General features: G+C 40.0%; 1 protein-coding gene across 5 annotated transcripts in view; it reads left to right on the top strand.

Moving 5' to 3' along the window:
- The window catches only part of AP-2alpha (adaptor protein complex 2, subunit alpha), a 252,484-nt gene that overhangs the window by 201,718 nt on the left and 37,639 nt on the right, over nucleotides 1–13,127 (top strand). For all 5 annotated transcript variants that reach the window (XM_070088089.1, XM_070088087.1, XM_070088091.1 and 2 more), the window contains exons 17-18: nucleotides 2,338–2,476; nucleotides 4,079–4,223. In XM_070088089.1, coding sequence (XP_069944190.1) covers nucleotides 2,338–2,476; nucleotides 4,079–4,223 — 284 coding nt within the window. The remainder of the gene's footprint in view (nucleotides 1–2,337; nucleotides 2,477–4,078; nucleotides 4,224–13,127) is intronic.

Here is a 13,127-nt window from a genome sequence, read left to right as displayed (position 1 = left end):
TTAGCGGTCACGAAGATATTTATGCATCAGTAATCTCACCCATTTTGAGCCCTATTTTCGGCCAGTTCCAATGTTGCAGTTGACTAAAATCATAGCTGTTTTCCTAGAACTCCATTTGTTCTATCGATTGAGTACAAGAATCTGCCCATTTACCGATTTCAACTCCCCAATAAAGTGGTCAGACATTGGCATTTTGGACAATTTCACACAAATTTCAAAAGATGCCAGTTTCGAAATAGGGTCTAGAATAAAGAAGACACATTCATGGCACTAAAATTCCATTCTATCTGTTCATTAGTCACATGTCTAGGCCCCTCTTACTTTACTTTTGCTTTACATTTTGAATTTTTATTCTCACAGAAAATAGGTTTTCTGTTATGTATATTACTGCATCATTGTAAAAATGGCATAAATGATGTCAGTGCACTTGTGAAAGACTATTAGACTCACAAGTTGACGTGTGGTGTGATTTGTTTACTCTTGAACATTGGCAAAAATCAATTATTTTTGCTACTTTGAGCTCAATTTCAAGGTACTTGTCAGCATGAAACCAATCAGAATTGTCTATTTCTGTAATATATCTTCCATTCTATCAAATGGGACCAAGGAAACAGGAATACTGTACAACCATAAATACCATACGCAAATACACTAGAAAGTCGCTGTTTTAAGCCAAAAACACTGTTGGAGTTTTTTTTTTTTTTTTCTCATGCACTGCATGCTTTGGGATTTTTTTATACTGTGCACACTGACTATTATTTCCTGAGTAATGTAGGTCCTGTTTGGCATTTTCTTCCAAAACAGGCCTGTTTTGTTACAATTGAACATTTGTTGGGGTTTTAATTGTTCAGCCTCTGTGTACCCCTTAATGTCCTGCACATATTTTTCAGCCACTTTTTTGTCAGAACTGGCAGCCTCACCATGCCTTATCACACTGTGTATGCCACTACAATTCTTAAGTCTCTCAAACCAACCTTTGCTGGCCTTAAATTCACCAACATCAACACTAGTTCCAGGCATTTTGTTAATTAGATCATCATGCAACTGCCTTGCCTTTTCACATATAATTGACTGTGAAACACTATCTCCTGATAATTGTTGCAGTCTCTCCACATCTTTGAGTATATGCGATCTCTGTTTTGGAAGCACATTTGCACCTTTTGCAACAACAGCTTCCTTGATTGCCTTTTTGTTGGCCAAGATAGTGGCGATGGTTGTATGGGGTTTGTTATACAACTTGGCCAGCTCGGAGACACACACTCCACTTTCGTATTTTGCAATGATCTCTTTCTTGAATTCAATAGTATTTCTCGCCCTCTTTACCACAGGGCTGGCACTAGAAGCTTTCTTTGGGCCTATGGTGGGTTATTTAGCAGTTGCAAACACTAAAAACATTGGAATAATGCAAAATGTATCGCATGTACGCGTGGAATTGTCCTCATTGGCTAGTAAACAATGGCACACTAGCTATATGTGGAGTGGCAGGGCCGCTCAGGCCATGTGGACACATTCGGGACGAATGACTTCAACCGAATTCTTTGTCATTAACTGAGCCAATATTTTGACGCAAAAATGTGTCGTTATCCGATTTTTGTGTTATCCAATGACGACGTTAACTGAGGGTCCACTGTACTAAGGTACAGACAATGAAAAGGTTAAGTGAAAATTTAGATTTGATTAATGCAAAAAAAAAAAAAAAAAAACTTAGGTATAGGAAATTACTGCCCTGATCTGCAGCTCTAGTTATAACATGGGAGCTTGGGGAAAATTTAGATTTGCCTTGTGTAATTTTTGCTTAACTTTCTTACTGTCCAAACATAGATCTATGTTTGCGCTTGTAGCGCTCCATCCTTGATTTTCTCCATAAGAAAGAATGTAAAAAAAAAAAAACGTAGATCTATGTTCGGAGCGCTACGCGAGAAAATGTAGATCTACATTTGGACCGTTTAAGGGTTAATGAACCATTCATATGATACCTATCCCAGTCATTAAGCAAAGGATGACTAAATAAAATAAAAGCAAGAGAAACTGATGTGGATGGTGTTAGGCAAACTTGTCTGATAAGGCACAGTTGCAGCTTAAGTAATCCATTCACAGAAGAAAATGCAGCTTTGCATGTATGGTGATGGTGGTCTCTTGATAATTAACTCCTGATGGCTGGCTGCTTCCAAAAGACCACCTTCCAGCACAGTCATGTGATAAATGCAGAGTTGTGAAGGGTTAAGTGGACGTGTTTGTTTTAATTCCCCTTATGAGAGACTGGTTCTGCAATGAATTGGCCGGTCTAGTATGCCAGTCTCTAGTATTCTTGAATTTGATTTTTTTTTTTTTCCTTAGGCATTCAATCCCACAGTGTCAGTGGGTCCAGGTCAGCAGGGAAAAGTCACTGTGCAAGTTAAGCCAGTGGAGCCTTCCATTGATGCAGGCGCACAGGTCCAGCAACTCGTTAACTGTGAATGCATTGAGGACTTTAATGGTAGGTATTTTGAAACAAACTTAGCATATGTTTTTGCCAGGCATTTGAATATCCAATGTGCCTGTATTATTAAGGCTTCATTTACAAAATTGCTATGGTAAACCTTCAATGTAATGGACTTCTTCCTTAAAATCAGAATGTTAAGAAACAGCAGTAAGATGCACAGAAGAACTTTACTGTATACCTAATATAGTACTACTGTACACAATTTATGGATGTACTGCAATAAACATTGAAAATAAAGGAGTTGAAAGTGCAATTTACCCAGTGGATTTTGCACGTAATTTTACAGGTTCTCTACATCGAGGGTTTACTGTAGTATTTGGCTCTGTATGCAGGGCCGGATTTATAAGGTGGCAAAGGGGCGACTGCCCTGGGCTCCCCTGCCAGAGGGGCCCCTAGACGTAGGACTTTCCTTATAACAAAATGCAATATTAAAAAATTAGTTTAATAAAATGAATTGCCAAATAGTGTGTGTGGGGGGAGGGGATCAGAAAATTGAAAGAAAGGGTGCCCCCACCCCCTCTCCCTTTGAATAACTTGACTTAACTATTTCTGGTAAGCATCACTTTAGAGGTAAATGACCAGACCTTGAGGTCAGAGATGACCAGGGTGCACGTGTGCCTGTGTGTGCGAGTTAGTTATTACCCATAAGAGAATTAATATTTGAAGTGCTCTTTAAAATCCATGGTAAATTAACTGAAAAGTTAAAAAAAAAAAAAAAAAGTGAAGAACCCTTTCTTGGTTGATATAAGCTGACCCTCTCCTAATAGGGTTCATTTTTACAAAAGGAGGAATTGAATCAACTTTTCTTGAAGTTAGACGGTTTTGATTTCTTTCTTTTGTAAATTACACAATTTTAACTTAAATGTCTAGTTGGTCAGTCATCCGGCCCATTAGCAAATTATTATATAAAAAATATATATAGACACCGAAAGCGTGACACCAAAGATATAAATAAATACACATCGATAATTATTATATAGTGTAGATGGAGTATATTGCAAACTGAAAATTATAGTCAGTTATTCTTAATAATATTGAGAAAAATAAAATCAAAAGTCTTCTTCGAAGCCTAACATATTTTTTTCAAAAACTGCTGTTTATCATTCATTTTAGTTCATTATTTGTAATTCAATTTAATTTCCATATTGAGGGCTCCTCAAACCAAAAGTGTCCCAGGCTCCCCCAAGGTCTAAATCCGGCCCTGTTTGTATGTGCCACTGGTAAGCTTATTAAGTATTATTTGGCAACTTGTTTGTTACTGGATAATGAATATTGATTAATAGGATTTTCTTTTCAATTCGTCTGGTATTGCAGGATTGTTTCTCCTAGATTTCAATGCTTTAAATTTATTTATATTTTGTACATATGCCTTGGTTATGTAGTGTTATGTAATGTTCTTAAATTTATATCCTCATAAATTTCTTAGCATTATTTCATTGTTTTAGAATCTCTGAAACACACACTATATCAGATTTAATGCACTGCATTAGATAATTTGATGGGTGGCTGACGAGTAATGTCGAGCCCATTAGAAGGCTTCAAAAGTATTGGATAATTACATTATCTGTCAAGACAAATAATCAAATTCTTTCTCAGGTCTACCTGACTTGACAGTTGGCTTTACATATGGTAATGTTCCCCAACGCCTGGCACTACATTTACCGCTCTCATGCAACAAGTTCTTTGAGCCAACGGATATGAACGGAGAATCCTTCTTTGCTCGCTGGAAGAACCTGAGTGGGTAAGTATAGGTACTTGGTGTTACAGTAGACTACCATCTATTGTGCCTCCACCTACTGTTTCCACCTGTTCATTTGAATTTTTTGTATCCATATCCTCTTTTGCTCCGAAGGTTCTCTACCTATTGTGGCAGCTCTTAACTTTTTTTTTCATTTTTAGCAGTTCAGTTTTTATGCTGAATTTTAAAAAGCATTTTTTTTTTTTTGTTTACCAAATTCATTCATACTGTGTTTATGATCGTTTTATGTATGTACAGGTGGCCCTCCACATTCGCGAGGGTTAGGGGATCAAGAACATTGTGAATGTTGAAAATTTGCAAATGTTTGGTGCACAAATATATTGTAGGGAAATATAATACCAGCATTTACTTAGTCTGACAATATTGCTTCCTTAACCTATTGAACCATGAACATTCATAAAACACATGAAATGCATACATGTATTGTATATACATGCATGTTATGGTTAATAACAAATAATGAGCAAACAAAACACTCGCTAGGCGGCGAGTGAAGAAGTCATGCGTGTTTGAGCTCCATCAAAATTGTGATTTTTCTGTTAGTCCCAGAGGACCAGAGTGAGGAAAATAGACATGTGCTAAACTTAGTGCATATACTCCTACAAACCCACATATAGGAAATGCCAGTGATCACTGAAGAGGAAAAATATAGATTGTAGTGTCAAGTGTAGTGCCAGGCCTCAGAATAACAGCTCTTGCTGGAGGGTGCCATACAGGAAATGTGTTGAGCAATGAGCATAGATCAGGGAGGGGAAATAAGAAAGATCAGGGATTAGCATAAATTCTTACCTCGCCATTAGTAATATAGTGAGTGACAAGGTATTGATGTTCAGTGATATAGTGATCTTAAATTGTGGATTACAACAGTCTGACAAATACCCAATACATAGTGCATAATATATGGAATATATACATATGACGAACACTACCAGCGAATAATTATTGCCAGAGGTCAACATACAAGTGTAAATATGTATACAATCAGATGAATATGGAACTATCATATAAGTGATATAACAAGGGAAAAGGATATGAAAAGGCAGTGATATAGTGAATTGAAATTGTAGATAAGAGTAATCTTAATTAACCCAGAGTGACAGTGTACAATTTATGGTGTAATTATATGGGAACATTTTGAGCAAGTGTCACACACTCCTGCCCTCTTTCCACGACCAGCCCTCCACCCACCACCCCACCTCCCAGTCAACCTCCTCACACCCCTATCCTCTTTGCACTGACCCCCCCACCTCCCATCCCATACCCCACCTCACAGAGCCTCCCCCCTCAAACTCCTTCCTGCCCTCTTTCCATGGATCCTCACCTCCCAGCCCACCCATAGCAACCTACCACCCACCACATACACTTGCCCAGGAAATGAAAATGGCTAGAAATACGGTCTGCTGTATATGTGAAAAAAAAAATTGGGGGAAATATTAGGGGCATTGTGAAATATGTGGATAAACATCCTGTGTATCATGTACAAACCTTCATGCAACCTTGAGAAATTACCCAAAACAAGAAAGTCGATTCTGGATTTGCCCCAGCGAGATGGAAAGCTGATCGGGAATAAGAGAGGTACTGAAAAGTGAAAACCTAGAAAGCGTAAGAACGTTTCTAAGGAGCTTGCCAGATATATACAAAGAGTGGAAAACAAGGGGTAAGGAACTAGAAAAGGAGGAAAGCACAGATAAAGATAAAAACAAGGAGTGGAAATAAGAGTTGAAAACATCATACAGAGCAAGTCAGAAAAGAACAAAACGTGGATACCTAACATAGCAGAAAGGGAATGGGAGGAAGAGAAAGCTAGAGCAGGAAAAAATAAAAAGGGAAAAAATACACCTAGATGAAAGAAAAAGAACTCGGATTAGGTGACAGATCTTGGGAAAGTCACAAAAGCAGTAAATATAGGTAGTCAAAACATTTGCAGATACTATGCAAAAGATAGGTGCCTATATGGCAGAGCTTGCTGGAATAAACACACCAGAAACTGTGCCAGCATGTTGAGGAAGGGAAAGTGTCATTCCAACAGAGTGCAGGTACTTCCATCCAGAAATGTGTAAAACATCAACACAGTCCAGAGAATGTTATGACCTGAGCTGCCCAGACCACCATATAAAAGGAACGCAGCACTACAGATAAAGCAGAGAAAAGGAAAATGGACAGCAATCTCTGTTAGACGTAAAGAGAAGCGTTCGAACCAAAGACAGACAAAAAGGGGGCATAGTACAGAGAGGGCAGATGGGCAGCAAAATGGGACACATCAAACCAAGCATCAGTCCAACAGGGCCAAATAAACAACCAAATGCAAAATCAGTACTAGAGAAACCAGTGGTATGTACACCATGGGTCATACCAGGTAGTACATCACCAGTAGTACTAACAAAGCACAAAGCAAGACAAAACATCCCAATGGTAATTCCTGCTTCATGTTTGCAAATACAATGGACCCTCATTTTTTGTAATTAATCCGTTCCAGAGAGTGTGACTAATATTGAAATTGATGATTTGCGAAACCATTTTCCTCATGAAAAATAATGTAAATCCAATTAATCCATTCCAGACATCCAAAAGTATTAAAACAAAATCATTTTTTTACATTAAATATAGATGTACATACACAGAAAACAATGAGACATGAATGAAACAATAATAGCATGACACTTAACTTTATTGAAGATTCTTCTTGGTGTATGGAAGACGGGAGGATGGGAGAGGATGGATTAATTACTGTTTGAAAGGGGAATCCTCCTCCATAAAGACTTCAGGTACCAAGTGCTTTCCTGGGGTGACTTCCCTCCTTTGTTTTTTAATGCCACTAGGACCAACTTGAGTCAGTGCACACCTGTGGCACTAAATATCTGTCCAGAGAGCTCTGTTTCTGGCATCTCTTTAAAATTTCCCTAAAATGAGACAAGACATTGTCATTGTACATGTTGCTGACACGACTTGCACCAGCTTTATCAGGGTAATGTTCCTCCACAAATCTTTCCATCCTACTCTACATTGCACAAATCATCTTAATCTCTGAAGAAGGCACCTTCTTCCATCTCTCTCCCTCCTCTGAAGCAATTTCCTGAGCTGTGGTCTGTTGCTGTTCCAGCTGAAGCTCTTGCAGCTCTTCAGTGGTTAGCTCTTCATTGTGGTCCTCCACCAACTCTTCCACATCCTCCAAACTCACATCCAACCCCATGGAACTCCCTAGTGCAACAATAGAGTTCACAACTGACATAGGCTCATCATGGGCTGCCTCAAACCCTTCAAAATCCCTCTTTTGGACACAGTTTGGCCACAATTTTCTCCAAGCAGAGTTCAAAGTCCTGGAAGTCACTCCCTCCTAAGCCTTACCTATAAGGTTTATGCAGTGGAGGATACTGAAGTGATCTTTCCAAAACTCAATTAGGGTCAGTTGAGTGTCTGAGGTCACATCAAAGCACCTTTGAAACATTGCTTTGGTGTAGTTTTTTTAGTTTGAAATTATCTGCTGGTCCATGGGCTGGATGAGACGAGTGGTATTAGGGGGCAAGAACTTCACTGTAATGAAACGAAACTCCTCCACAATTTGGTCATCCAAGTCTGGAGAATGAGCAGGTGTATTGTCCATTACCAGGAGGCACTTGAGTTCCAGTTGTTTTTCCAGGAGGTATTTCTTCACACTGAAGCCCAACACTTCATTGAACCAATCGAGGAAAATTTCCCGTGTGACCCATGCCTTACTGTTAGCCTTCCACATCACACACAATTTACTCTTGGCGACACCGTTTTTCTTGAACACACTGGGATTTTCAGTGATACACTAGTAAAGGCTTCACATTGAAATCCCCACTAGCATTACTACAGGACAAAAGAGTAAGCCTGTCCTTCATAGGCTTGTGTCCTGGTAGTGCCTTTTCCTCCTGCATGATGTAGGTCCTCCTTCGTATTGTATTCCAAAAGAGGCCTGTTTTGTCACAGTTGAACACTTGTTGGGGTTTGAATGCTTCAGCCTCTACTTACCCCTTGAATTCACGCACATATTTTTCAGACGCATATTTGGCAGAACTGGCAGCCTCACCATGCCTTACCACACTGTGTATGCCACTACACTTCTTAAATCTCTCAAACCAGCCTTTACTGGCCATTCACTAGCACCAGCACTCGTTTCGGGCATTTTCTTAAAAGATCGGCATGCAACTGCCTTGCCTTTTCACAAATTATCGACTGCAAACACTGTCTCCTGCTAATTGTTTCTTGTTGCTCCATGCCAACAATAACTTCTCGACATCTTTGAGTAGTTGCAATCTCATTTTTGTGAACATATTTACCCCTTTTGCAATAACAGCTTCCTTGATTTCCTTTTTCTTGGCCACGATGGAAGTGATGGTTGTGTGGGGTTTCCCATTCAGCCTGGCAAGCTCTGCCACACGCATTCCACTTTCACATTTTTCAACGATGTTTTTCTTGAATTCTATTGTTTCTCACCTTCCTTACCAAAGGCCTGGCACTAGGAGCTTTCTTTGGAGCCATGGTGGCTTATTCATCAGTTGCAAGCACTAAAACAAATGGAATATTAGGAAATTTATCATATGAACACGTGGGATCATCCTCACTCGCTGTTAAATGTTGGCACACTGGCAGTGGGGGGCCGCTTGGGGCCGTGTGTACGCATCTGGGATGAATAACTATTTGCGAGTCAATGTTTTGATGAAAAAAAGATAAGATTTTCAAAAATTACGACTTTCGATGCTTACAAAAAACAAGAGTCCACATGGTTTGAAATCAAATAAAAACGACAGTTGGTTATGTCAGTGGGCTCCTATCAGAAGCGAATGCCATGTTTGCAGCATTTACAGAAACACTCGCACGGGATGTTTTGGATGGAGAGATACAGAAAACTATAACATGTATAGATGTGATAGGTCACAGGGAGGAGTAGGAATCTATTTAAAGGATACTTTGTTGCACAGAAATACTGAACTCTATGAATGATATAGTAGAAATCCTAGGCATTACAGTTGAAAACAGGTATTTGGTAATTATCCTAGTATACAAACCACCATCAGTAACTAAGGAATTCACAGATCAGCTAAGGAAGATAGATAGGTATGTGGATGTAGAAGATCCCACACCAAATATTTTACTCCTTGGAGATTTTAATCTCCCTTGTGTAAAATGGAAGATAGCTCAACGTAATGTTATACCAGAAATATCTCTGGGAAGCACCCTGGCCCAACAGGCGTGTACCAGGGAACTAATGAGGCTTTGTGAAAAGTACTCATTAAACCAACAGAAAACTGATCCCACTAGAAATTAAAATACCCTGGATTTGATGTTCACAAACAACGAGGAACTAATCAGAGACATAAGTTACAAAAACAATATACTCTGATCACAACATCATAAAGTTCAAACAAATGTTAACTCAGGGTTAGGGAATTGTCACTGTGGCGGCCTCCTGCCAAACTAGTGGTTGGATTGTTAACCTGCCGGCCTGCAGTACCACTGGATACGTCACCAAACCCAATGTGGGGACTGCTGAGCCGGCCTTAGAAACAGTATTTACCAGACCACCTTACGGTATACATCTACTGGGAGTAGAAAGTATTCACCTGACCACCTTACAGTGTATATCTACTGGTCTTAGAAGCAGTATTTACCAGACCACCTTACGGTATACATCTACTGGCAGTAGAGAGCATCAACCAGACCATCTTACGGTATACATCTACTGGCATTGTAGAGTGTTCACCAGACTGCCTCATGGAGTACACTCTGATACCTACTGGCTCACTACTGACTTAGTCAACTGTGGACCTTCTAGCTGCAGTTATACTGGTCACTCAGAACCCTTCGGATTTCAGTTTACATGCTGGCCTGTTCTCTGTTGGCCTCTCTGAGGAGACACTTCAAACTCTCTCCTTGGTAGTATTTCCTCTTTCAAGAAGAGTTCTACTTTACTCAGTAAATGGTGACGCTACAAGTCATGGCTGACGCTATTGTGTAGTGTGACACTGAGAGAAGATAGGGTCGGAGTGTGACACTGAAGGATGGGATCGTAGTGTGGCATTGAAGGAAGATAGAGACAGTGTGTGACACTGAAGTAAGATAGGGCGTAGTGGGACACTGAGAGGCGATAGTGTCGTGTGACACTGAAGGAAGGTAGGATTGTAGTGTGACACTGACGAATAGTCATGTGACAGATAGCTGGCCTCTGAGGAGAAAGACGCTATGCGGGTGATACTGATATGAGGTGTGTTATAACCCTGAAAAGGGTGTCGTCTGTACCCTGTGAGTGTCGGGTGACAAGGTGTGTGAAATTATAATTATTGTAGGATATATATATCTGTACTAAAGATTATGTTTTTATATCAAATATTATTATATTAAAGCTTATTTATTATTGTAGGATACATCTATACCAAAGATTGTTTTTATATGATAGTAAAAATGATAAATTGTTTTATGTTTATTCAGTATCCCAAACTCTCATATTACTGCACTAGTATAAGGCCAACTAGTGTTTTTGTAATAGTCACTAATGTTAGAGACTGGATGTTCAGTAAGCTTAATTTTAACAACCATAGAATTGACTGAGAAAAATAAACCAAGAGCTATCAGACATATCCTGGGAATCAGACATGGACACCTGAAAATCCTCACCAGTGCTTAGAGAAGCTGAACGGAGAAGCATATAAGGTATGAATGAAGTACGTACCACTGAGGAAACCCAGAAGATCAGATACAGAGAGAGAGTGTAGGAGATGGTACAGAAGAAGAAAACAGGTTATTGAATTGCTTAAGAACACAAATATGCTTCAGCAGAGGAAAGATAAGCTTAGAAGAGAGATCATTGAACTAGAGCAAAAACTTAGGATGTCATACCTAACAGATGAAATACAAAGGAAACAAAGGGCCATACAGGATATTGCAAGAAACCCAAAATATTTCTATTCCTATGCAAAATCTAAGTTGAGAACTACCTGTTGAATTGGACCACTAACTGACAGTACAAATCCCATAGATTTTGAAAAAGAAGTGGACAACATACCCATTCACTCAGCACCTAGACCAGATTCATGGAATGCTTTATTTATAAAGAAGTGTAAAGTACCACTAGCACGAGCACTCGGCATTCTTTGGAGAAAGAGCTTAGATTTAGGTGAAATACCGGAGGCCTTAAAGAGTGCAGATATAGCTCCTTTGCATAAGGGAGGCAGTAGAGCACTAGCTAAAAATTACAGACCAGTAGCCCTAACTTCTCACATCATAAAAATATTCAAGAGAGTGACGAGAAGGCAGATTATAAATTTCATGGACCAGCATAACCCGAACCAGCATGGTTTTAGAGCAGGACGATCATGCCCATCACAGCTGCTGAACCATCATGACATAATTACAGAGGCATTGGAAGACGACCAAAACGCTGATGTGATTTACACACGCTTTGCAAAGGCATTTGACAAATGTGATCATGGAGTGATAGCGCACAAAATGAAGGCCATGGGCGTTACAGGGAAGGTAGGCAGATGGATTTTCGGGTTCCTAACACACAGAACACAAAAAGTAGTAGTGAACTGGGCAAGATCCAGCATCAGCAAGGTCAAAAGCTCAGTGCCCCAAGGCACTGCCCTAGCACCTCTGCTGTTTCTCATCCTCATATTAGACATAGGTAAAAACACCCGGCACACTTTTGTATCATTTGCAGATGACACTAAAATGAGCATGAAAGTCACTATGGTAGAGGACACTGAAAAAGTACAGGAAGACGTATATGGGGTTTGCCAGTGGGCAGTGGAGAACAACGTAACATTCAATGGTGATAAGTTCCAGCTGCTTAGGTATGGAAAGAATGAAGAACTCAAAAGCAACACTATATGGTACAGAACTAAAGAGGGTCACCAAATAGAATGTAAGGAACACGTACAAGCCCTGGGAATAATTATGTCAGCTGACCTTTCTTTTAGAGACCATAATAAGACAAAGATCACAGCAGCCAGGAAGATGACGGGGTGGGTATTGAGAACTTTTAAAACAAGAGAAATAATGCCTGTGGTGATACTCTTCAAATCACTAGTGCTCTCTCACTTCGAATATTGCTCAGTGCTGATGGCCCCATTCAGAGCAGGAGAAATATTGGAGCTGGAACAAATACAGCGATCGTTTACAGCTCACATTAAGCCAGTAAAGCACCTAAACTACTGGGATTGCCTTCAAGTCTTGAACATGTACTCATTGGAGCAAAGGAGAGAGAGAGAGATGCATGATAATGTATAACTGTAAAGTACTCGAGGGCCTGGTCCCAAATCTGCACACTGCCATAACGACGTACTGGAGTGAGAAATATGGGAGGAAATGTAAAATAAGCCCAGTGAGGAGCAGGGGTGCAGTGGGGACAATAAGGGAACAGTGTATCAACATCATGGTTCCCAGACTATTCAATATCTTACCAGAAGATATCAGAAATGCAGCTGGAACAAGTGTAGAAGCCTTCAAGAAGGAACTGGACAAGTATCTTCACCAGGTGCCAGATCAACCAGGCCTCCAGCAGCAACAGCCTGGTTGACCAAGCAAGCTCCAGACGAGCCTGGCTCATGGCTGGGCTCAGAGTAGATAAACTCGAAACTCTTCAGAGGTATATAAGGTTAGGCAGATGAACTCTAATGGCTTGCGATGATGATGACGATGATGATGGTGATAGCCATGCAGTTACTGATGACAATTGAATGGAGGTGATTATATGGAGTGTAACTGCATGGCATGATGAATCTAGTGTATGGATTTTAACTCTTCACTGACAGCATCACTGCTGATAATAGGCGGTGGATCATTGACATCACTAGAGACAGAGTTAGCAATGGGAGTTATGGCAGGCTTCCTTGTGAAGAACATTGTGATGGGCAACTGAGACCT

This window comes from Cherax quadricarinatus, chromosome 23 (assembly GCF_038502225.1).
Source record: "Cherax quadricarinatus isolate ZL_2023a chromosome 23, ASM3850222v1, whole genome shotgun sequence".
Taxonomy (NCBI): Eukaryota; Metazoa; Arthropoda; class Malacostraca; order Decapoda; family Parastacidae; genus Cherax; species Cherax quadricarinatus.
Note: the sequence above shows the minus strand (reverse complement) of the source record. Positions and strands in the feature narration are given on the sequence as shown.